Source organism: Mus musculus, chromosome 9, assembly GCF_000001635.26.
Source record: "Mus musculus strain C57BL/6J chromosome 9, GRCm38.p6 C57BL/6J".
Lineage (NCBI taxonomy): Eukaryota > Metazoa > Chordata > Mammalia > Rodentia > Muridae > Mus > Mus musculus.
Window position 1 is genome coordinate 66,514,625 of NC_000075.6, and position 24,963 is coordinate 66,539,587.

Below are 24,963 nucleotides of genomic sequence, written 5' to 3' on the forward strand. Positions count from 1 at the left end.
CTGGTGGACATATATGGTTGAGGAATGGTGTTTATTTTTGGCCAACAACTGGTGCTGAAGCTCGGGGTGGGGAGGGCGGGTGTCAGGATCCAGACTTACTCGAAGCCATCTGTGGTTCGGCTTATGTTCAGAGGGCCTGAAAGTCCTGGCAGAAGAGCAGCCCATTGAAGTTACAAGTTTTCCTTAAAAGGGATTTCTTTTCCTCTGAGCTGATAAGTGTTGAGCACAGGGCTCTTGGCTTTTACTAAGGTGTTTTCATTGGAGGTAATTAGCGACAACAGCCCTTCCTGGGCTTGCAGCCTTTCTCCTAGCAGGACAGTGAGTATTAGCTGTTAGGTATCAGAGTGTGTCGGTGCGGCTCCTCTGCTCACCCTTGCTAGGAAGAGGTCATTTTTACCATGCCCCAAACTGTGAGTGGAATCTGAGGATCATGCTTGGTACTTTAGCTCAGGACACTAATGGCTACCTTGCAAAGATGAGCTATCTTTAAACCCCAATGGCAAGGCCCAAATGGCTCCATTTTTACCCTAAACTGTCATAAGATTCATCTGAAATGTTATTTTAAAAGCTAGCACGTGTGTGTGAGACAGACAGACTGGTGCATGTGTTCTTTTTCGTGGGTGATTTGCAGAGTTTCATTATCTGTCCTAGATAGCATTCCCCAATATGTGAGGGTGGGCAGTTTCTATTTTTGAACACTTAATTGAAGTGTAAATAACTGGAAGTGAACTGCAAGTCTGATGGGTTTCAATGCTTGCACACAGCCCCCAGCTGCCCTGCTTTTTAGGAAGCTGTGCTGCAGATCTGGAAGTATGAAGCTGCTCTAAGTGCATACAACTTGGTGGAAACCTAAGACTACTACAGCTTCCCCTGAAAGAACTCCACAGAACCCCTTAATGACTACTCCCCTTTCCTCCTGCCCATGTAGGCTACAAGACTGGCCCCTGATGGCTGTTGCTCTGCCATTTCTTCTTCCTTCCTCTCCTCCTCCTCTTTTTTTTTTTTTTTTTTTTTTTTGGCTTTTTGAGACAGGGTTTCTCTGTATATCCCTGGCTGTCCTGGAACTCACTTTGTAGACCAGGCTGGCCTCGAACTCAGAAATCCGCCTGCCTCTGCCTCCTGAGTGCTGGAACTAAAGGCGAGCGCCACCACTGCCCGGCTTGCTCTGCCTGGAAACAATCCACAGAAGAGCCCAGCTGGTGAGGCGGGACTAGGATGTGATTCGTCTGCAGCCAGAATGAATGGTAACGTGCACAATGACATCTTGGCATCATACAGACTACTAAGTCTTAATGGCCAATGATCTTGGCATGGCCACCACTCCCTTGAGGGCTACTGCCCAGTGGTGACAGTCACACACACATGTGCCTCCTCTTTCCTGTGCTGTGGCATCTTCTCGGGGCTGTCAGAAGACCCATGCTCTGGAAACAGTTCCTACCTGAGCCTTTCCAAAGCCTGGGCAAGAGGTGACTTCAGCAGTTGGAGGACCATGAGAGAGTTTAGGGGACGGTAGAGGTTACAATGGGTTAAACATATAAAGTAAACCAAAGAAGTGAAATAAATCTGAGCAGGTACCACAGGTGTGACACACGACACTCAACCAGGGCCAGCGCATATGACTGGTTTAATTACATCATCTGCCACTACACACTGAGTAGAATACAGTGGATAAGCTTAGAGTTCTCCACCATGGAGAGACTTGTGTTGCCACAAACTGTTTCTATCCCCACCTGTGTGGGAGGACTTGGAGTTTCCTGTTGCCATGGGCTGACAGGACAGGATATGCATGAGGCCCTGCCTCAGCATACGCTCTGAGCAAAAGTTGCATGCAGGTTAGAACACACGTGGGAAAGCCCTAGACAGTACAGAGAGAAGCCTGTAACCGGTGCAGTAAGGCTAGATTTAAAACAAATAGGCACATGTACTTCATCATGGGTGTTCAGATGGGCACTGCATATGGGTGCAGTCACTTTCTCAAAGAGTCTTCATGGTGTCACTCAGCCATTGCTGCTTAAGTAAAACCAAGCAATAAAGCTGCTACAAAAATTCCAGAGATGATTCATTCCCTTGTATGCCAAAGTGTTGCCTAATGACCACTCTCCCCACAGAGCGGCCCAGTCTGCTGCTGCTGCTCCACCTGGCTTGACAGTGCCAGCTCTGTGTGCGTACTGTGTAAGTCATTACAGTTGCCCAGTCAGAGGCAAAGATATAAATGCCAGAGGAGCCTGGATTAGTGGGAGCTGTGTGCAACGTTAGATGAGACTCATTTAGGCTTAGCTGTGATGTTATCACAGTTCTGATATATTAGAGCAAATCATTCGACCCTCGATCTGTGGCTCAAACCAGCAGAACTAGAGCTGCACATGCCTCTACCTCATGGAACTCAGCACACTTCCTCTTCCTGCACTAAATCTAAGTTGTAGTGCTTACACATGTCACAGCTTTGTTGTTCTGCATAAAATTTAGACCTGTGTTGTGCAAGAGAACCCTATGGAAAGGTACTTGCCCTGCACTGTCCTGTACCCAGCCCTGACATAACTAGTGTGACCAAGGACACACTAGTCATACGGTCATTGTACTGAGGGATTCAAGTTAGTGTATTAAGGTACTGATCCAGAATGTAATTTCTGTTCTGAGGGAATGAAGATTTCTGTAGCTAATATTAATGTGGAATTGAGCCACGTCTCCATCAACTTCACTGGACAAGGAAAGCTACCAAACTTACTTGTAATAGAAAAAATATTAGTAAAAAGTCTGCATGAAGTGCATTTTGTCCCTCGAGGAGGTGGATGTGGAACAGGCTGTGTTGGAGTTGTACACTCTGACTTAAAGGTTTCAATACCTGCAAACCGAATCACTGGCCTCCAGCATTTGCCACTAGCTGCCTTCTTTAAATGGTCCAAATAGTGCTTCTAACCTATTTCTGTGAACAGTATTTTTTAAGCTACTGAATTTAATAAAAACTATTCTTGTTCAGAGACATATACTTTCACCTGGTTCTGCTTCAGGCAGGGAGTGAATTAAAACCCAGAGCTTCTATGACTCCACTTCTGCCTGGAAGTCAGGTCTGGGGGGTAAGACCTCACCTCTGATGGTCAGACAGATCCACCCACAGGACATACCTCTACCATGCAGCTGAATCGCAGGGCTTTTAAACACGTATTTGCACTTGTCAGTGTTCCTAGCCTGTCTGCCCCCAAGAAAATATTAAAAGAAGACCAGAGACAAGAAATGGAGCAGTTCTGGAACTCTAGCACAGGTGCAACGGGACTGGCAGAGTTATTTAATGCTGAGGCACAGCAACCCTGAGACACAGCAGTGGTGACGGCCTGGTCTGCAGTCGGAAGGAATTCCTGAGCAGTCACTGTGAAACCGGTGGGCCACAGACCTGCACACACGATCCTCACGATGGAGTCGCTGACCTGGCTGCTATGAAGACAGCAGTCAGGGTGGCTCTCAGCATGTGAGTATAGAGCAAATGCAAATGTGCCTCGGTGAGAACTGAAAACATTAATATAAAAAGTCAAACAGAACTAAGTTCTGGAAACTACATATAAAAATTGAATTATTACAACTAAAGCAGCCAATCAAAATGCCTGCTGAGGTTTTCTGGTAGAACAACAACAAAAATTAGTTGGTGCTCATGTTGGGTAAGTCACTACCACTGACCAAACTAAACCCCAAACTGGAAATTGAAAAGTGCATACTGAAATTTGACTCTTGGATCAAGTATTTATGGAAAATGGAAATGTTGTCCGGTGTAGTTGATGACTCATGGTCAGGAGGTATTACAGTTTTTCTGCTCCAGCTCTGGCCTGACGCTCCACATAAAACAGAATGTAGGCCTTTGCCTTCCCAACGGTCTCCTCATCAGTCACTGTCACAGTGCTGTCATTGAAATGGAACCAGCGGCCTTCGTGAACTGCATATGCTGTGTAATGTCCAGAACCAACCCTGTAAAGAAAAGGCAAAAAGTTAAAAAAAAAAAAAAAAAAAAAAAAGACTATAGAGTAAAATAGTAAACACAAAAAGGTCTGGTGTTGCATGCCTTTAATCCTAGCACTTGGGAGACAGAGAAAGCTGGATCTCTGTGAGTTTGAGGGCAGCCTACTCTACATGGTAAGTTCTAGGGCTACATAGTGAGACTCTGTCTCAAACGATGAGAAAAGTCTACAGAAGTCACAGAAGGATCTTTACAGCTGAGCAGTGTTAAAGGTCATCAATTTTCATAAGCACAGTAATTAGAGAATAAATCCTAAAGATCTCTAATTTGAGATGCTTAGTTGAGCTCTTATGTTTACCTTCCTCTAAACCCAGACAAGGAATATATTGACACTGGGAAACAATACACCAACTGACCACAAAAATGAATTTCGAGAACAAAGAAGATGGCACTGAGCCAGTACAGAAGCTAGGGAGCTGTGGACATGCTTGTAAGCATTTGAAAGCATAAGCGGAAGCCTCTTGTCTAGTGAGACGAGAGCAGGTGCCCTGGAGACCTCTACAGCTGCTACAAAGATCCTTAGCATAGTCTTGTTCTCCCATGTACTGTGAAGAAAACAGCGGTGGGGGTGAGGCTATATGAGGCAGTCACCGTGGAATCCATGCAGAGAGGACACAAAACTGTCCAGTGCCAGCAATGTCAGGAAGACACTGCAACAACCCAGCTATAAAACAAGAGTAGGAAGTCAAGGGGGAAAAGGATAATTATTGCCAAATACAAAGTTGCCAGAGGACTGGCAGGAAGGATCAGACAGACTGGAAGACAACTCAGCAAAATCTCTATCTTTAGCAGGGATTCCAGGAATAAAAAGTGAGGCAGAATATAAAAATATTTCCATTAGTAAAGACACTAAGAGTGTCTCTTAACTACTAATGTGGAATATACCTGATTTTTCTTATGTCTATGGAAATCCTACAAACTTAGAAGCAACAGGATGCTTATAAAGGAGGAGGACTCAGCCTCCTGCCAGACTCACAGTTTTGACAAGCTGATGGAGCCACGTCTGCAGTGAGGGAAGGAACTGTGACATGGGTGGTGGCCTGCCCGAGGACACTGGTCCAAGTTTGAAAGTAAAATAATGATTCTTTACCAGACCAGAAATGAAAAGGGCACCCAAAGTACAGCTCAAACTTCCAGGATGGAAAAAAAATCGGATGTTATTTGGCAAAACTAAAAACTAATCTTTAAAAGTAGATGACATGGTACGTTAGTTCAAATATTACCACCTCTTCAATTTGAACTGGCATAAGGAACTGATTTGTAGTGGTACATAGAAAAAGATGGAGCATTCCTGACTCTCCTTCCTTATGTTCCTCATGCTTCACAGCATCCTCGCAGCATCCTGCACCCCTATAATGACCCAGAATCCATTTTTAAGGAGTACTGGGACAATTGGTGTGTAACTAGAAATTGCACACCATCTTGTATGGCTACCAAGTCCTCCCAACTCCAATAAGCTGACAACTCACCCAGAGCCATGGTGTACAACCACAGCAGCGAGGTCATACAGGCAACTGTCTGGACCACTGTTCTCCGGCTACAGAAAAAAAAAAAGAGGGTACCCCAAGGGCTCAGTTAGGAGCAGTTGTCAAGGGCAGCCCAGTGCCTACTTCTCTGTGAAGATTTCCTCCCCTGGCTTCCTTACCTCTAGTAGGTAGCACTTCATGTCCAGGCCTCTCAGTGGGAATTGAACGTATGTATCGACTTTGTTTCTTAAATATGCTGTCCAGTGAAACCTTTTCAGGTGCAAGCACAGTGCCTGGTGACAGAGTGGGGTGGAGACTGAGAACCGACTCCAAGGTGACTCACCTTTCAGTGCCTACCCAGAACTACAGGCTCAGGACATTAGGTGCCCCAGATTCTCTTCTGATGACACCGCTCTCTTCCTGTGTACCTTATAAATCATCAAGAGGTTTCAGTTTTGACTGCAAACCTCACAGACCAATCCAGAACTGCACCTTATCTGAAACACATCACTGACCTTGGGAAGTTTTTGAATCCAAAACTTCTTTGTGGACTTTTGTTTCTTTTTGCACTTATGGCACATATACAACTCTGTCTCATCAAGTTCCTCTAGGTCAGTGAAGCTGCGAAGGCAATCTGTGAAAAGATTGGGGGTTGACAGCATTACAGTGAGGTGGCTTTTATAGGGCACTGTGAGGAAAAAGACTACTTTGAAGTAAAATGACCCAGGTCAATTCTAAAATGAACATTGACGTGGTGGCGCACGCCTTTAATCCCAGCACTGGGGAGGCAGAGGCAGGCGGATTTCTGAGTTCGAGGCCAGCCTGGTCTACAAAGTGAGTTCCAGGACAGCCAGGGCTACACAAAGAAACTCTGTCTCGAAAAACCAAAAAAAAAAAAAAGAGTGTAGACAGTTAATCTCTGTCCTTTGTTCCCTAGATAAGGCAGAGCTTCTATATTTCTTTTAAAGATATTAATTAATCTGTTGTTTGGTAAACTGGCCAGCCACCTAGCTCTGTAGGTGAGGCTCTGTTCATACACCGTCTGGCTGCTTTTATACCGCAAGAGAAGACGAAAGACCTCTGTGCTCACTGGGCCTGTACAGCAAATGTTTCTGAACTCCTGCTACGGTTAGTAACGTAGAATCTGTCTATGAAAGATACATATTCTGTGTGGAAAAATACAAATGTTTCTGTACCCAACTCTCAAAACAAGAAACTGACTCTAATACTTGAGAAACCTGAGTCTACACCATGTCTGGTAGAGCTGTGGAGTGGAGACCCCTGCAGGAGCTTCGTCAGATCCAGGTTATTAACTTTCTCAGATTCTTCCTGATCGTGGACCCCAGCTGCTGTGTATTTAATCTCTTTTTTGGGGGGGGGGGGTTCGAGACAGAGTTTCTCTGTGTAGCCCTGGCTGCCCTGGAACTCACTTTGTAGACCAGGCTGGCCTCGAACTCAGAAATCCACCTGCCTCTGCCTTCCAAGTACTGGGATTAAAGGCGTGCACCACCACTGCGGGTCTCTTTACTCATTTTTATAAACTGTGCATTCTTAAAACAGTGGGCTTCCTTGGTAACTTGGGTAGCAAGTGAACTTGGCTAGGCAAGGAAAAGCAAGGATTTCACTGCTCTCTGGAGTTTCAGGTTAGTTAGCCTTGGTCTCCCTGCTCTAGGGCCCCTAAGGGGAAAATCAGTCAGGGCAATGTCTAGCTGAGCTTAGGTGTGGCCTGATACTTGATGGGCCACCATGGATCCTAGACCCATGCATTTGTCACTGTGCTTTTGCTCCATGATACCAACACCTTCGAGCCACATATAGACTCCCGCTCAGCTTCACTTCCTCCTCTAAACCTTTCTCAGCTTTCTCTTCTTTCCTCAGCTTGATCTAATGGAGCCTATTTATCCCAGTGGTCCTCAAGGCATACTATTTCAACCTTACCCTTACTAGAGCAAGTCTCAGCTACTAAACCCAGTCTTATAAGTAATATAGAGGATGCTGTATCCTCAGGGTCTCTCTAGTTCCACTCACTGTAACCACAGAGATCAAGGGCTACAATGCAGATTGCCTGGCACTATGACACCCTTTAGATGGTCACTATGGTGCTCTCAAGTTCTGAAACTAACCATGGGTGTTTTCACCACCCAGTGTATGCTGCATCACTGTAAAAGGCTGGTTGTGGCAGGGTTTAGAGGATATGGGAAAGTGGCCATGGGATGAGGAAAACTACAGTTTTCATACTCAGCATTGCTGTTTAACACTCAGACTAGGAGAAAAGAACTCAGCATGATAAAAAGCCAGATAAACATGCTCTGTTCAGTCAGAGCAATGAGGCAAGAAGTAGAAATAAACAATCTAAAATGGAAAGGAAAAATTAAAATCTGTAAATAGAGTGATTTTATATGTAGAAAATCCATGAGTCTAATCAAGAAGTTAAAGTACATGGTCAGAAAGACAACATTAGCAGGCTGCCACTTGCTTCCAAAACTTGAGAGTCAATGCAATTCCAACGGAATTTCCAGCAAGGGGTCTGTGAGAAGCTGTACTGACAGCTCACAGCGTCCAGCACATCAGCAAGAGGAAAGCTGACCCCACCCAACTGCCCTATAAAATTAGTCAACAAAATGGTGAGGAATCAAAGACCAGAAACAGCCCTCATAAGTGGTTCACACTTGACAAAGAGCAGAGGCAGCGAAGCTTTGAGGAAGCAGTACTGGAACATGTGGATAGCCATGTTCCAAACAACTCAGATGGGTCAAAGATGTCATTACAAAACATGGACTCTTCAAAGATGGCACAGAACCAGTTTAGATGGCTCTTTAGATGGCAGTGGCTGCAATACCAAAGGCAGGGCCCAGGAAAGCACTTACAAAATAGATGGTATGCAAAAGATACTGTTAGAATTGAAAAGACAAGATACCAAGTCACTCACAAACACGAGTGCACTTCCATACACTAACAGTGCTTCAGCCATAAAGGACACAAGATGATTCTATTTGCAGTAGCATAAAAACATAAACACATAGGAATGTGTTAAAGCAGCAAAAGACTTGTAGATGAAAACTGTAAAATATTGATTGAAAAACAAACATGAAAATTCTCTTCCTGGGTGTGGATTACTCCAGCATGGACAGCACTGTTATTTAGAGGGGTGACAATTAAGTTACTGCCAGTCCCTTTTGGTAATGGAAATTGTTGCTTTCAGGAAGTTGATGTCTTAGATCAGTGGTTCTCAACCTTCCTAATGCTGTGACCCTTTAATACAGTTCCTCATGTTGTGGTGGCCCCCAATTATTTTCTTTACTACCTCAGAATTGTTACATTGCTAATGTTGAGAATTTTAATGTAAATATCTTGTGTTTTCCAATGGTCTTAGGTGACCCCTAAGGCCCAAAGTGGTCTCAACCCACAGATTGAGAACTGACAGCTTTAGAGGTAGATACTGAGATCTAAGGAGTGGATATCAACATTTCAGAGCAACTCATTTGCAACTTTTGGAACTGAAACATAAAATGCACAGGATACTAGCTGGCCCCCCCCATCTGCCATGCCCATGGCTAGTACACCTCAGCAGCCATGTGGAAAGGATGAGGCTCCAGCACACTTCACATAAGCAATAGCAAAGCAGGTCTATACACTAGCACCCTGCCATAATCCTGTGTAAGCGTTCCTCAGTGCAGCTTGTCCTGTTCTCTGCACTGGCTCCCAGTGTCTCCTTACCCTTCCTGTCCTCTTAAGATGCTTACACAGTGACTAGCCTGTATTTTTCCTCACCTAAATTAGAAGCAAGAACAAGATTAGGAAAAACCAAAATGCACTAGAAGGTATGAACTGGTAGTTCCGCAGTGACTGTGAGCAGTAGATGCTAGACTTCATGGCTCTGACTGCTTTAAGAACTCTATTCAGTGCCTCTCCCCCTCCTCCTGTTCAGCTGGCTCAGGAGCTTCCAATCTCCCATGACAGATGTGATTGTCATTTTATTACTGCTGCATCAAGGTCAGAGCTGAGTAAAGGGACAATGGTAGGACCTGGCTGGGGGATCTGCCCATTGCAGTAGCCATCACTCTGCAATTTCCAAAAGCTCTCTTCCTTAGTGTTCCAGGAACCCCAGTACTTTATCTCATGACAAAACACAGAAAACAAGCCCAATATGCCCATCCCATAATCCCAGCCTTTTATGTTTTAGGTTGTTTTGTTTTGCCTTCTTGAGACAGGGTCTCACTGTGTAGCTCAGGCTGGGCCAGAGTTCAGGAGTGTAGCTGTATACTTATCACACCTAATCTGTAAACCATTTTCAAGTCACACTGTTAAATAGCCAAATCTCTAACCATGGTAAAAATCTACCAATAGCCTAAAGGATGATGTCTTCTTCTGGGGTTTTGTTGTTTGGCCAGTTTTCCCCAGATTCTAGACTTACAAGGTTTCTTACAAAAAACAAAAGCAAAAAGGGTGTGTATGTGTTGCACATGCATGTGCATGTCTGCCAGTTTGTGTATACACTCCTGTGTATGTGCAGAGAGGCAGGAGTACCACCTGAGATGTCATTCTCAGGCATGTCTCCTGCCTCCTTGGAGAAAGTTTACTTTTTGGCCTAGAGCTCACTAACCAGAGTGGCCACCAAGTTCTAGAGACCCTCCTCTGTCTTCCTCCCCAGTGTAGAGAGCATAAGCCTGCCTGGCATTCTTACATGAGTTCAGATTTCTACCTCAGAAGTGTATAACTTGTAGGCAGTAATGTTAGAACTTTAAAAATTCTGCATTGCAAAGTAGACAAAAAGACATTAGTCATAAGGAGGTTACAAAGCCCCCACACCCCCACACATTTCAACTGTGTCATAGTTTGTAGGTTTGCTTTTATTTCTTTCATAGTGGATACATGACTTCAAATTCCTGGGTATCAAAACCATTAAAAATAAGTAAGTGATGTAATTGACAGTGGCAGTTTAAACCCCTCAGCGAAGCTCTGTGGGTTCAGAATGGGCTTTCTAACTATACAGAAGTTTACTGAAATGGATAGGATTAGAAATTGAGCAAGTGTTATAGTGGCTTGCTGTGTGATATCTTTGTGAATTAATTTTTTAGACTACTTTTCATGTTTTTTCTGGGCTGTCTAACTTAAACTATTTTACATTTAAGATTACTACTAATATGTAAAGTTTTCTTCATTTATCTGGTGGTTTTCTGTTTGTTTTGTGTATTTTTTTAATCTCCCTTTTTTTAATTTGGTAGTTTTCTGTCATGCAAATGTTTCACTTTTAGTGAGTTCAGTACATTCATGTGTTTTTCAAATAACAGCTACCATGCTGTTGTTTGAATACATAATTTAACTCCATTTCGGCCGTAAGAACTACTATAAATATAATGAGTATTCTCCAAGTTACTTTTCTCTTGCTGCCTTCCGAATTACTTTGTCCTTCTGACATGTTCACTACAACACACAGTTGGTGAGGGTCTTTCTGTTGAACTTAGATGCTCTGAGCGTCTAGCGTGTGTGTGGGCATCCAGTTTCTCAGAAGTCTTCAGCGCCTTTCACCTTCCCTTTACTCTCTGAAGGAGGTCCTACTTATTGGGCTCTCACAGACACTTCCTCATGGCATACAGTTTCCTGTTCTGTGTTCACCCACAGTGTATACAGGTCACACATGACTAGTACCAGAGCATGTGGCTTTGTCTGCAGTTCTGGAACTCTAGGACATGGATGGCTATTGTTCTGATCTCAAGGACAATTCTAGGTAATACTAGAAACTAAAACTGTAGGTGAGAACGTCTTTAGTTCCTATGTACAAAATCCAACTGATGCCAGGCGCAAGGCCATCTTAGCTGTGTTTCTGGATACGTAGTCCCAACTTCCTCAGTTTTCCAAGAGGACAGCAGTAATAACACTGGTGTTTGGGACAAGCAGTTATGAATGGGACTCATGAGATGTGGCCTATCAGTGGTTGGTAAAGAGCTTAGGCTAGATCTAGGGTGGCACAGTGATTTGCTCTTGAAGCAGCTCCTCTCACAAAGAATCTCAGACTAGAGACTATGGATGGGGTCCTGTGATTGGGCCTAGTGTCTGCTCAAGATGGAATTGCTGGCATTTTACTGCTTACCCTTTCCCTTGCTGTGGAGGAACCATTGGCTAGGACTGTTAAAGTCCTGCAGTTTGCTTTGTCCTATTTCTGGTGCCTTTCAGACTCCCCATGCTGATTTCTATAGTTCCCCTACTCCCTCAAAACATCACTTCTTAAGACACACTTCTTTGCACTGGGTGTGGGGACACAGGTCTTGAATCCCAGCACTTGAGAAGCCATGGTGGGTGTTGAGTAGAAGGTACAGCCTGGTCTACACAGACGGTTCCAGGGCATCCAGGGCTGCAGTTTCCTTATGTGCCTAATGGCATACAAGGCACTTTCATACAGCCATCTGGAGTCTTTCCCCATAAATTTTCAATCAAGTCTTTTTCAAGTCCTTATCTAATACTCATTAAGGAAAAAATAAAATCTCCCACAGTACATGAGAATTTTAAGGGTCTTGCCATTAAAAGCCAGTCTTGGAACCTACTCAGACATTACATCACTTGGTTTCTGAAACTACTGTTGTAACTGTGAAACGCCATTAAGTATTCTTTCCATTGTTTGAAGATTTGTCTGTGATAAACTAAATCCTGTTTCATTTGGCTAGAAAAAAAGCCAATATTAAAAAGATAGAAAAAAAAGAACAAATCTAAGTACTTTACCCTTCATTGCGATACATTGTGAAATAGGATCTGGGGGGTAAGAACAGCACAGCTGTGAACCACACACAGATCAAACACTGAACAGACTGTGAGCTCTAACGGGAACACTCAACTTTAAATGCACTTACCTCTTAAGGAGCAAACTGGCCCATTTTCCTGATTCTTAGAGCGCTTGCTTCTGAACTGACTTGGAATATCTAAGGAGAGATCTTAAAAGGAGATAACCAGAGTTGTTAAAGGCATGTGACTCCACTACAGGTTTACCGAAGAACACAGCAGTCTATCCCTGGTCAGTATGTCTTACCTAGGAATGGATCAAACTTCCTCGACTCTGTCCCACATATGAGGCAGTTGACCTCGTTCTGGAGAATTCCTCCAAATATTGCTGTGACAACAGTTGATGCTCCATTTCTAAAGACAACACCACGTGGAAAACAGCTTGATAAAATGTTCTTTTGATCCTTAAAGCATTAACACTGGACAAACAAATCTCATGTATGACTTTACGTAATGACTGTATAAAGAACCAGATGACAGCTTCATTATCCCTAATTCACCCCTCAAAAAAGAAGCAACTGCCTTACATTTTAATCTTTCACTTATGCAAGGCCTTGCTGAGGATACAGAATGTTTCAAACTATTTGATCCTCAACGTAAAAAAGACATTTAATACAGACCGAGTAAGAAGAAGGGCTGTGTATTTGTAAACAGTTTCTCATGAAACAAAGACAAACTTAACCACCCTAGTGCTCCATAAGCAGTTATGTCTCTCCAGCGCCATTGACAGAACATGGAAAGCAAAAGGAAGATACCTGACTCCAAAAATTTGCTTGAGAGGAAATCCTTATACCAAACAGCAGTTCGAGTGTTCACCATTATTTTATCAGTAAAAAGTAAGGCAATTGGGAGCTGGAGAGATGGCTCAAGAGATTAAGAGCACTAACTGCTCTTCCAGAGGTACTGAGTTCAATTCCCAGGAACATGGTGGCTCACAACATCTGTGATGGGATCTGATGCCTTCCTTCTGAAGACAGCTACAGTGTACTCATATATTTAAAATAAATAAGTAATTCTAAAAGAAGGGGGTGAAGGAAAGAGAAAAAGTCAAGCAACATCTCCTCTTGCTGGTATCTTATCCACAGGCTCAGGAACAAGAAAGAGCACCTGGAATGGTGAGTGTCCTGTATACGAACTCCATTCTGAGCATCCCTGTTTGCCAAGTGAGCATTCATAGCTGCGTATATTCTGCTATTCCTGCTTTTCAGACTCAGATGCTGAGACAGAGTTAGGACTCAGGTCATACAGCTATTCTTCACACTAAGCCTTTTATTTAACCAAGACACTATCAATGGGTAGTGAGGTAGGTGGCTCAATGTCTGCTCTCATTAATAGTGCTATGATGGTCAAGTGTCAGGCCACATACAATCCCAGCACTCAGGAGTCTGTGGCAGGCAGATCTCCAAGAGTTCAAGACCAGCCTGATTTACATATCGAGTGCAGTGAATACACAGTGTGACCCTGTCAATAATAATAATAATAGTAATAATAAGCGTTAAAACTTATAGCCCTGTGGGACTATAAGCAATTACTTGAACCAGAAAATAAACCCTATTTTGCCTGCAGCAACTAGTTTCTCTTAGACTGAACAGCACTTCCTGCACCACATGAAGTTAAAACTACTTTCATGATGCAGACAAAAGTCTATCCAAGCAACTTCTCCACTGCACACATAAGAAATGGATTTTAAAAGGATGAAGGGACATTAGGAACTACAAGACATAATAACCATTTCAGGTTTTCCATTTATACTGTGTCTTAACCAAAGAAAACTTGAAATATACTGGACATGAAGGGCAACAGCTGACCCTTTCGTGCCAGTGTGCATATGCGCACTTGCCGTTAGCTGAAATGAAAACTGCTTCATTAAAGTAGTATATTAAAACTCATTCCCATAATCACTTCCTGGAAGAAATCAAGTTTCAGCCATCTGATGGGTATAGCATTAAGATTCATAAATAATTTTCAAAGTGCTCTCTGTTCTGTTGTATTACATTTCTATCTCATCACCACCAATTCCTCCCTGCAAGAAATGCTTTTTAACAAGTGTCACTAGATCATAAAATACCTCTGTCCTGGCTGGTTTTGTGTCAACTTGACACCGCTGGAGTTACCACAGAGAAAGGAGCCTCCCTTGAGGAAAGGCCTCCATGAGATCCAGCTGTAAGGCATTTTCTCAGTGAGTGATCAAGTGGGAAGGGCCCACTGTGCCATCCCTGGACTGGTAGTCCTGAATTCTATAAGAGAGCAGGCTGAGCGAGCCATGGGGAAGCAAGCCAGTAAGCAGCACCCCCTCCATGGCCTCTGCATCAGCTCTTGCTTCCTGACCTGTTTGAGTTCCAGTCCTGACTTCCTTTGGTGATGAACAGCAATGTGGAAGTGTAAGCTGAATAAACCCCTTTCCTCCCATAAAATGAAGGAAATAAAAAAACAGCTTGATTTTAGTATTTGATATTTTTTCCCTGGCTGTCCTGGAACTTACTCTGTAGACGAGGCTGGCCTCGAGCTCAGAGATTTGCCTGCCTCTGCCTCTGCCTCTCGAGTGTTGGGATTAAGGGCATACCACACCACAGCCCAGCTAAAATTACTACTCTTTAAATACAGTAATACTGAAATTGGTCCTAAAAGAATATTCTATGAAGATTATAGAGTACAATTCCATTGGAATGCCCATGGCATCATAAGATAATGATACTCTCTCATTTCATAGAAGCAATCTTTGATAGAGGCCAGTTCAGTATTTTTATATATGAATATGCCAAGATAATATATAAACATAAATTTTTATTTAACACTAGTTTTAAATTCATGCTAGAAGGACAGACAGCTTGACTGGATCTTAAGTCTTCCCTTTCTATACTGCACTCTGTCTGGAACTGGAGGAACCTGGCAGTTCATACCAGTTACTCTTCTGTGACACGGCAGGATTTGAGGGTAAGTGCCAACTACCAGATAGTACTAGTGAACCCCACTTACTCCTTTCTTTCTTTCTTTGAGGAAAGTATCTTATAAATCCCTCTCCTAGTTAAAGAATCCTGCATAGATAATACTAGCAACAGAAAAAGGCTGAGCATGGTGCCAACATGCAAGAGGCAGGCATACTCTGTGAGTTCCAGGCTAGCCAAGGGCGAGACAGTAAAGCTGTCATTAAAAAAAAAAAAAAAAAGTAAATAATTAGAATCCAGACTGAAATAATAATTTTTTTCTCAACAAAACAAATACTCATATCAGTGTATGTTTCAGGCTGTTAATCTATAGGCTTGTTAATAAACAAGACAAAAGATTTGTTCATAGTAAGGGACAAGAAAAAAATGACACACAGCAATACCAGAAGACATTTCTGAGGGTTCTAAAGTAGAAGTAAGCGGAGTCTTACATGCAGCATTTGTTACTTGCAGACAGTGTAGAATTCTCCTGTAGAATTGCTGAGCGGGAAACACCATTGAAGCCACCCTGAAGTTCTAAGTGTAGATGATCCAAAAGGTAGCGCATGAATTCATGGGCATCCTGCTGCTGATAACCCCTTGAAGTAAACAAAAATAGTGTGAGGATGTTCTGTCTGTCCATTAAACATCATGAAGGTCTGCAGCCCCATGCTCACAAGCATGCCTCCAGTAGCCCACACCCTCTGCCTCACAATTTCTGTATGGGATACCTATTTCTCTTAATTTCAAAAACCACAGAATATTAGGGCTAATTGGGTTTGTTGTGACTTTCACTGATCTTTTTACTTTAGAGATAAATTGAGGGACAAGTGGAGGTGGTAGCATGTGATTTACCTAAAATCCTAGAAAAGTCATAGAGACTGCATACAAATTTGCACCTTTTAAATGGACCCTGAAATTTCCCGCTCTCTCATAGGTCTTTCCTAGAAAAGACCCAAATCTTTAAATTTTAAAGCTTAATCTAATTTGAAAACTACATTTAAGCCTACACTAAAAGATCTAAGAAATTTAGAGCACTTATATATGTTTAAAAACTCATTCTTCCATCTAAGAATTAAAGTTAATCTGGGCCCAGTAGGGAGATGGCTCAGTTGATAAAATGCTTGCTTTGCAAGCAAGCAGACCTGAGAGCAGTCCCCCAGAACCCACGTAAAACAGCTGGACACAGCACCACACAACACGTCTGTCATCTCTGCACTGCTGAAGAAAAAACAAAACACAAAAGGACCCCCTAGGATTCAAATGCCTGGTCAACCAGCATAGCTGAATTGGTGAGCTTCTAGTTCAATGAGAGATCCCATATCAAACAGAAAAAGGAAGAAAGAAAAGAAGCTAATTTTTAAATATTTTTTAAATTTTTTAATTAGATATTTTCTTCTTTTACATTTCAAATGCTATCCCAAAAGTCCCTAATACCCTCCTTGCGCCCTGCTCCCCTACCCACTCACTCCCACTACTTGGCCCTGGCATTCCCCTGTACTGGGGCATATAAAGTTTGCAAGACCAAGGGGCCTCTCTTCCCTGTGATGGCTGACTAGGCCATCTTCTGCTACAAATGCAGCTAGAGACACAGGCTCTGGGGATACTGACTAGTTCATATTGTTGTTCCATTTATAGGGTTGCAGACCCCTTCAGCTCCTTGGGTACTTTCTCTAGCTTCTCCATTGGGGGCCCTGTGTTCCATCCTATAGATGACTGTGAGCATCCACTTCTGTATTTGCCAGGCACTGGCACAGCCTCACAAAAGACAGCTATATCAGGGTCCTTTCAGCAAAATCTTGCTGGCATATGCAATAGTATCTGGGTTTGGTGGCTGATTATGGGATGGACCCCCAGGAGGGGCAGTCTCTGGATGGTCCATCCTTTTGTCTTAGCTCCAAACTTTGTCTCTGTAACTCCTTCCATGGGTATTTTATTCCCTAAGAAACAACAAGTCAGGAGGTGGTTGTGCACAATCCCAACACTTGGGAGGAAGATCTGAGTTCAAGGACAGCCCAGTCTCCAGAGTGAGTTCCAAAATTAGCCATGACTACAGAGAAACGTTGCCTCAAAATTCAAAAATAAAAGGAGGAGGAGGAGGAGGAGAAACACCAGATGTCAACCCTTGATCTCTTAAGTGTGCATGCATTTGAGATACTGACACACATACACACACACATAGAGAGAGAGAGAGAGAGAGAGAGAGAGAGAGAGAGAGAGAGAGAGTGTTAATTAAAAATATCTAATATTCTGTATTTCCATCTTGGGCCAGAGAGTCAAGCTCTTTAAAAATTGACTCATACACAATTATGTACCATACTAAACTTGAATACATATTATAATATATTTGTATAATAATTCTTACATTATATTTAGGAGAGAAAACTAAAGGAATTTTAATCCAGCAACATGCTTCTAGGAAGGGATTAGATTCAAAGACCTTCTAGTTCTGTGTGATCTGGCTGGAATGACACAACTTTAATCCCTCTGGCTGGAATACAGACAAACTCTTAGTACACACCTTTAATCCCAAACAATGAAAGTAAAGTTGGTTTGTAGAAGGAAGCAGCCATGTTTTAAAGTGACGCCGAATTGAGAGGCCAAATGACAAATCAGAGAAAGATTTGACAGAATGAATCAGAAAAAAATATGCCCAACTCTTTTTTTTTAGATTTATTATTTATTTATTTATTTATTTATTTATTTATTAATTATATGTAAGTACACTGTAGCTGTCCTCAGACACTCCAGAAGAGGGAGTCAGATCTTGTTAGGGATGGTTGTGAGCCACCATGTGGTTGCTGGGATTTGAACTTCCGACCTTTGGAAGAGCAGTCGGGTGCTCTTACCCACTGAGCCATCTCACCAGCCCCTATGCCCAACTCTTAAAAGCACTGCAAAGCAAAGAACAACACAGGAAAGAGAGATAACTTATGAGAGCAGTGTAGGGGGTTGGGGGGGGGGGGGACACCTGACTGAGTGTTTTACCAAGACAGTTTTACAGAGACTGGATGAGGTGAAGACATCACAAGAAGGGGCAAGAAGATTAGAACAAATTGCCAGAGTTAGTTTGAGGCTAAGCAGAGCAATTCAGAAAGAGCCAAGAGAAGCCAGTTTGAATCAGTTAGCTTAGAGAAGAGTTTGGGCCAGAACAGCTGAGTTGAACCAACCACCCACAGTTCAGAAAGAGCTAGAAAGATAAGTTTATTCAGCAGTAAGCCTCCAAGACAAATTACATCTGGCAAATAGAAGTTACATTTATAAGAAACTTCATGAAATTCTTAAACTAATCCAGATCAATAACTAGTAACCAACAATTAAGACATCCAAATAAAAGAAACAATGGTACAAACTATATTCTAAAAATATACTAGAAAAGTATCCTATATACATTTTACAGTTAAGGTTCTCCTAATTGGTAAATAGTTCTGATGACTTTTAAGAATCACTCTTTCAGACAAGGTTCCACAAACAAAATTTCTTTCAGTAATAGTTTCTCTTAATATATATTTATACCCTTTTCTAGAGATTACAAATTATGAAGTCTTCCTAATTAATGGAACTTAAAAAGCAGAAGTCACAACAGAGGAATCTCAAATGGCCAAGAAGCACTCAAAGAAATGTTTCAAAGTCCTTAGTAATCAGGGAAATTCAAAGCAAAACAATTCAGAGATTCCACTTTACACCATTCAGAATGGCTAAGATCAAAAACACAGGTGACAGCACATGGTGATAAGGATGAGGAGAAATAGAAACACTCCTCCACTATTGGTGGGATTGCAAACTGGTACAACCACTCTAGAAAGCAATCTGGAAGTTCCTCAGAAAATTAGAAATAGATCTACCTGAAGACCCAGCTCTACTATTCTTGGGCATATACCCAAAAGATGCCCCACCATGCCACAAGAGCACGTGTTCCACTATGTTCATAGTGGCCTTATTTGTAATAGCCATAAGCTAAAAACAACCCAGATGTCCCTCAAACAAAGAATGGATACAGAAAATGTGGTTCATTTACACAACGGAATACTACTCAGCTATTAAGAATGAGGGCATCATGGATGGAACTAGAAAATATCCTGAATGAGGTAACCCAGACCCAAAAGGACATGCATGGTATGTACTTGCAAATAAGTGAATATTATCCAAAAAATACAGAATATGTAGGATACAACCCACCAATCTTAGTAAGTTTAACAAGCTGAAAGGCCCAAATGGGATGCTTCAATAACACTTAGAAGGGGGACGAAAATAATCACAGGAGGCAGAGGGAAGGAGAGACCTGGGTGGGAGAGGAAGGGGAGGGGAAGGGGGAATAGAATCAGATATGGGGTTGGGGGAAGAGAAGATCAGAGGGCCAGCAGAATTAATGGAAATATGCAGTCATCGTCGTCCCCCAGGAGTGTGGAGGTGGGGGAACCCTCTAGAAAGTACCAGAGCCCTGAGAGATGAGACTTTCAGGATTCAATGGGAGTGACCTTACATGAAATGCCCAACAGTTGAGAGAGGGAACTCAAGGAGTCCACTTCCAATAGATAGATGGGGCCTCAATAGATGGGGTTGCCAACCCACAGTCAAAGCTTCCTGTGTCCCACCTCCCCAGGCAAGGTAAAGGACACTGTCAGTAGGATAAAATGGCAACCAACAGATTAAGAAAAGATCTTTACCAACCCTACATCTGTTAGAGGTCTAATATCCAATATATACAAAGAACTCGAGAAGTTAGATTCCAGAGAATCAAATAACCCTGTTTTTAAAAATGGGAGTACAAAAGCTATACAAAGAATTCCCAACTGAGGAGTATCGAATGGCCGAAAAGCACTCAAAGAAATGTTCAACTCCTTAGTCATCAGGGAAATGCAAATCAAAACAACCCTGAGATTCCACCTCACACCAGTCAGAATGGCTAAGATCAAAAACTCAGGTGAAGAACTGCCAGACTGATTTCCAGAGTGGTTGTACCAGCTTGCAATCCCACCAACAATAGAGGAGTGTTCCTCTTTCTCCACATCCTTGCCGACATCTGCTGTCACCTGAGTTTTGCAATTTAATGAGGTGCCATTTGTTGATTCTTGATCTTAGAGCATACGCCATTGGTGTTCTGTTCAGGAAATTTTCCCCTGTGCCCATGTGTTTGAGACTCTTCCCCACTTTCTCTTCTATTAGTTTCTGTGATTCTGATTTTATGTGGAGGTCCTTGATACACTTGAACTTGAGCTTTGCACGAGGAGATAAGAATGGATCAATTTGCATTCTTCTACATGCTGACCTCCAGTTGAACAAGCACCATTTGTTGAAAATGCTGTCTTTTTTTCTGCTAGATTGGCTTTAGCACCTTTGTCAAAGATCAAGTGACCATAGGTGTGTAGGTTTAATTCTGGGTCCTCAATTCTGTTCCATTGATCTACCTTGCTGTCTCTGTACCAATACCATGCAGTTTTTATCACTATTGCTCTGTAGTACAGCTTGAGGTCAGGGATGGTGATTCTCCCAGAAGTTCTTTTATTGTTGAGAATAATTTTCCCTATCCTGGGTCTTTTGTTATTCCAAATGAATTTACAAATTGCTCTAACTCTATGAAGAACTGAGTTGGAATTTTGATGGGAACTGCATTAAATCTGTAGATTGCTTTCAGCAAGATGGCCACTTTAATTGTTTTAATCCTGCCAATCCATGAGCATGGGAGATCTTTCCATCTTCTAAGATTTTCTTCGAATTCTTTCTTCAGAGACTTGAAGTTCTTGTACAGAACTTTCACTTGCTTGGTTAGAGTCACACCAAGGTATTTTATATTATTTGTGACTATTGTGAAGGATATTGTTTCCCTAATTTCCTTTTCAGCCTGTTTATCCTTTCAGTAGAGGACGGCTATTGATTTGTTTGAGCTAATTTTATATCCAGCCACTTTGCTGAAGCTGTTTATCAGGTTTAGGAGTATATTTCAGTGGTGTCAGCAGTAATTACTTGTGAACTAATGAGGAAATAGGTTATGAAGACCCAAATGCAGTCTCTGTGACAGACCAGAATTAAGAAAAAAGACAAAAAGAAATAACAGAGGTTTGGGTGGTAACAGGGTTCTTTACAATCAATGGTTAGACCTAAGATTGTCCTCTTCTTTGATGCCTAAAGAAAGACTAACAGAAAACCTGTCAAAATGATGATGTGAGAAATCACACTGCAAACAAAGGAACACCTAAAGGACCTGAAAGTGTCCTTTCTAAATGGAAGGAAAAAACAAAAAAAACAAAACAAAACAAAACAAAACAAAACAAAACAAAACTGATGGAGCATAGTACAGCAGAACAAAGGGCAAAGGTCTCTTTACAACAATTTGTGGTACAATGCAGGCATGCATCTTAAAGGCAAATGGATGTTTTGATAGAAAATAACCAGACAAAACGGTTATCTATTGGCACCTGGTCAGATGTGAAAGCATATATTCTGAATAATGAAACATCATGATTGGCATACGTGTAAGATACTATGTACTGGTACTGCCTAAACAAGATGGCTAAGACCAATGTGGAGTCCTAGTACAAGCACCATTGAGTGTGGTGTAGATGCCTGTAATAATAGCACTCATTAGGCAGAGGCAGGAAGATCACCTTGAACGAGTAAAAGATTCTCACGGAAAGCACACATGGAGATCTAGTCACTAGTTGCTTCCAGAAAACAGAAGGATAGTGAGGAACCAGAGTGAAAGAAAACATTCACTGCCATTCTACTCTTAATCTTTTAAATTTGAACTGTTTGTATTTTGTCTACCAAAATAAACTTAAATGTATTTTCCTTAAACAAAACAAAACAAAAACAGACAAGGCAGGGCATTCTAAGAAACCATACAACCAGTAAATGGATATGCACACTGAAAAAGGTCAACACATGAAGGAAGACATTTCCATGCTAGCAGCCTTGATGTGTACATAAAAGCTGCTGACTACATTCACGATTCTTGGCCACGTTCACTTCATAGGTAAAAAGAGTGTCCTACTTCTTACATTCATGTCTGTATTTCTGAACCATCAACTATTCATCCCAGGAGTTAGTTTCCCATATCTTGTCTTGTATTAATCAAGGAAAACAGGCTTTACAAACATGAAAATGGTTTGAGGTTATAAATAAATACTATAGGAGCATAATCTAAGATTCACTGTGCTTCTATATGACCATGATTTAAGAATCACACTTACAGTGAGAGCTATGATAAGAAAGCCCCACCAGATCTCAGTGGCACTACCATCAGCATCCCCACAGAACCCTCATGAAAGTCCTACATCCCAGCTTACACCTGGGTACAGTGTGGTGATAATCTCTAAGAATGGCATCTTTCAACAAAGGACAATTCTTTGATTACATGAAAACGGAACAATCTCAATTATTGCAGAACTAGAAGAAAGCCCAGCTGATGTTCAGCAATAATTAAGAAGACATCAAAACATATGTGTATCAGAAATCACCCAATTTCTCAACTTGGCTATCACTTCTAAAGTTCTTTCATTTATCAGTGGGAATACTAAAAGTAGTAAATTCAGCCATTAACTAAACCATGCTCACAGCTGGGCAATAGAAACCAGGAAGGGCAGTGATGTGGCGATGTTTGAAGAAAAGCAGATTCCACTGTATTAAAATATGGGGATGTGCTACAACTGGCTGAGCCTGCTCGATGTTTGACCAGTGGTACCCAAAAGCTTTGGAGTATGTTATCCACAGGAAGAGGGTTACTTGATAATTCCAGAGTAGAAGATTGATTTACCAAGTCAATTAGGACCCCAAGAAGAAGCCTTAAGGGTTTTAGTGACTCCTGCTTGGTGATTTCCATCAGATTTAGCTGCTGTTGACAGGTCTTTCTAAAAAGGTTGTAGGGGCTTGTTGTCCTGCCTACAAGATGTGCAGGGACAAGGTTCAGAGATGGAGGGAATGGCCAACCAATGACTGGCCTAAATAGAGATACATCCCACAGGCAGAAAAATCCCTGACACTATTAATGACACTCTGTTACACTTGCAGACAGGAACCTAGCATAATGGTCCTCCGAGAGGGTCCACACAGCAGCCAATGGAAACAGAAGCAGAGACCCATAGCCAAACATTAGATGGAGCTCAAGGAATCTCGTGAAAGTGTTGGGGAAAAGATCAACAGACCCAAAGAGGATAGGGACTCTACAGGAAGATCAACAGAGTCAACTAACCTGGACCCTGGGGCTCCCAGAGACTGAACCACCAACCAAAGAGCAAACACAGGCTGCACCTAAGCCCCCTGCACATGTGTAGCAGATGTGCAGTTTGGTCTTCATGCGGGTCCCCCAACAACTGGAGCCGGGGCTGTCCCTGAATCTGTTGCCTGCCTATGGGTCCAGTATCCCTAACTAGGTTGTCTTATCTGGGAGAGGATGTACCTAATCCTGCAGTGATTTGATAAGCCCTGGTGGTGGTGGTGGTTGGTGGTGATGGTGGTGGGATGATATCCAAGTGGGGCTCCCCCTCCTCAGGAAAAGGGGAGGGAATAATGGGGGGTAAGATTTGTGTGATGAGGTACTGGGAGGATGGGGGTTGATAAAGGAATGTAAAGTGAATAAAATAATTAATAAAACAAAAATATGGGGATGTGTCAGACATCCAAGATGAAAAGACTATGATCACCCTGGGCACCAAGGAAGCTGCACCATGGCTTCACCCAAGGCACGTCTGCTGTGAACAACTCCTAAACTTCCTCATCTTGGTCCCATCTGACCTCAGTGGTCTCCCAGGAGATGTGTAAGACTGAACAAGTTGTTTCTCTGTTTTGACTCTTCTTTTTTCTTTTTTTAAAGATTTTATCCGTTTATTTTATATATGACAAGTACACTGTAGCTGTCTTCAGAGACACCAGAAGAAGGCATCAGATCTCATTACAGATGGTTATGAGTCACCATGTGGTTGCTGGGAATTGAACTCAGGACCTCTGGGAGAGCAGTCAATGCTCTTAACCGCTGAGCCATCTCTCCAGCCCGTTTTGACTCTTCTAAACTTATAGTTAGCCTTAGCCAAAATGCTTTGTGGCTTGGTTTTTAGAAAGGATAAGTACTTAGGGCTTGCCACATAGTAGACATCCAACGACTAGGAACTACTATTATGTTAAGCTCAAGCCTGGCAAGCACCATCTGAACCCTCATTTCTGCTTTTCCCGCTTTGAGTCAGAAAATTCTAAAATTCTTAGGAGTCTCTTCTGAGAAATTAAAGAGAATGATACATAAGTTTCCTTGAAAAAAAATAAAAGACCAGGGTTAGCAGTGGTTAAGTCAAAGGCTGGACTCATTTGATAAGCAGTAAGTTACAAGACTTTGATTAACCTTTTTAACCTTTTAAACATATTTCTCTATAATAAAAAGTACAAAATGAATTGTTAAGTTTCACTATAATGTGTTTTTTAAACAAAGAAGGACAAATGCAAGGTGCCAAATCATGACTCTAAAAGCTACAACTTGCTTCAATGAAAGAATAAAATCAGCCAAAAATGGCAAACACTGGAAGTACCATATATCTGTAATGACCTGAATTCTCACAAGGATGGCAACCAAGAGAGGTAGAACAAGCTACCAGAGAGAAAGGACAGGGGACTAAATAGGATTGGCCTTCCCAAAGCGTGATTCTTAGTAAACATAGACTTCATTCTAGAGCTTTAGAACCTGGACAGCAGTGTCTGACACTGTAGATTTCCACTGGCTTCATTTCACTTCTTTGTGTGTGGCAGTATCAGATGGAACCTGTGGTCTCATCCATACCAGGCTAGTGCTCTACTGCAGAGAGAGCCCCAGCTC

At 42.2% G+C, this 24,963-nt stretch overlaps 1 protein-coding gene across 9 annotated transcripts in view; it reads right to left on the reverse strand.

Annotated features, from left to right (window-relative positions):
* Window positions 1–14: 14 nt before the first annotated feature.
* Window positions 15–24,963, reverse strand: part of Usp3 (ubiquitin specific peptidase 3) — a 78,510-nt gene continuing 53,561 nt past the window's right edge. For 3 of the 9 annotated variants that reach the window (NM_001302122.1, NM_001302116.1, NM_144937.4), the window contains 7 exons: window positions 15,620–15,766; window positions 12,491–12,597; window positions 12,315–12,395; window positions 5,985–6,103; window positions 5,649–5,762; window positions 5,473–5,540; window positions 15–3,954 (listed from right to left, as the gene is read on the reverse strand). In NM_001302122.1, the coding sequence (NP_001289051.1) occupies window positions 3,789–3,954; window positions 5,473–5,540; window positions 5,649–5,762; window positions 5,985–6,103; window positions 12,315–12,395; window positions 12,491–12,597; window positions 15,620–15,766 (802 nt within the window). In that variant the 3' untranslated portion in view covers window positions 15–3,788. The remainder of the gene's footprint in view (window positions 3,955–5,472; window positions 5,541–5,648; window positions 5,763–5,984; window positions 6,104–12,314; window positions 12,396–12,490; window positions 12,598–15,619; window positions 15,767–24,963) is intronic. The other 6 variants (XM_017313339.2, XM_017313340.2, XM_017313341.2 and 3 more) reach the window with 2 other exon arrangements.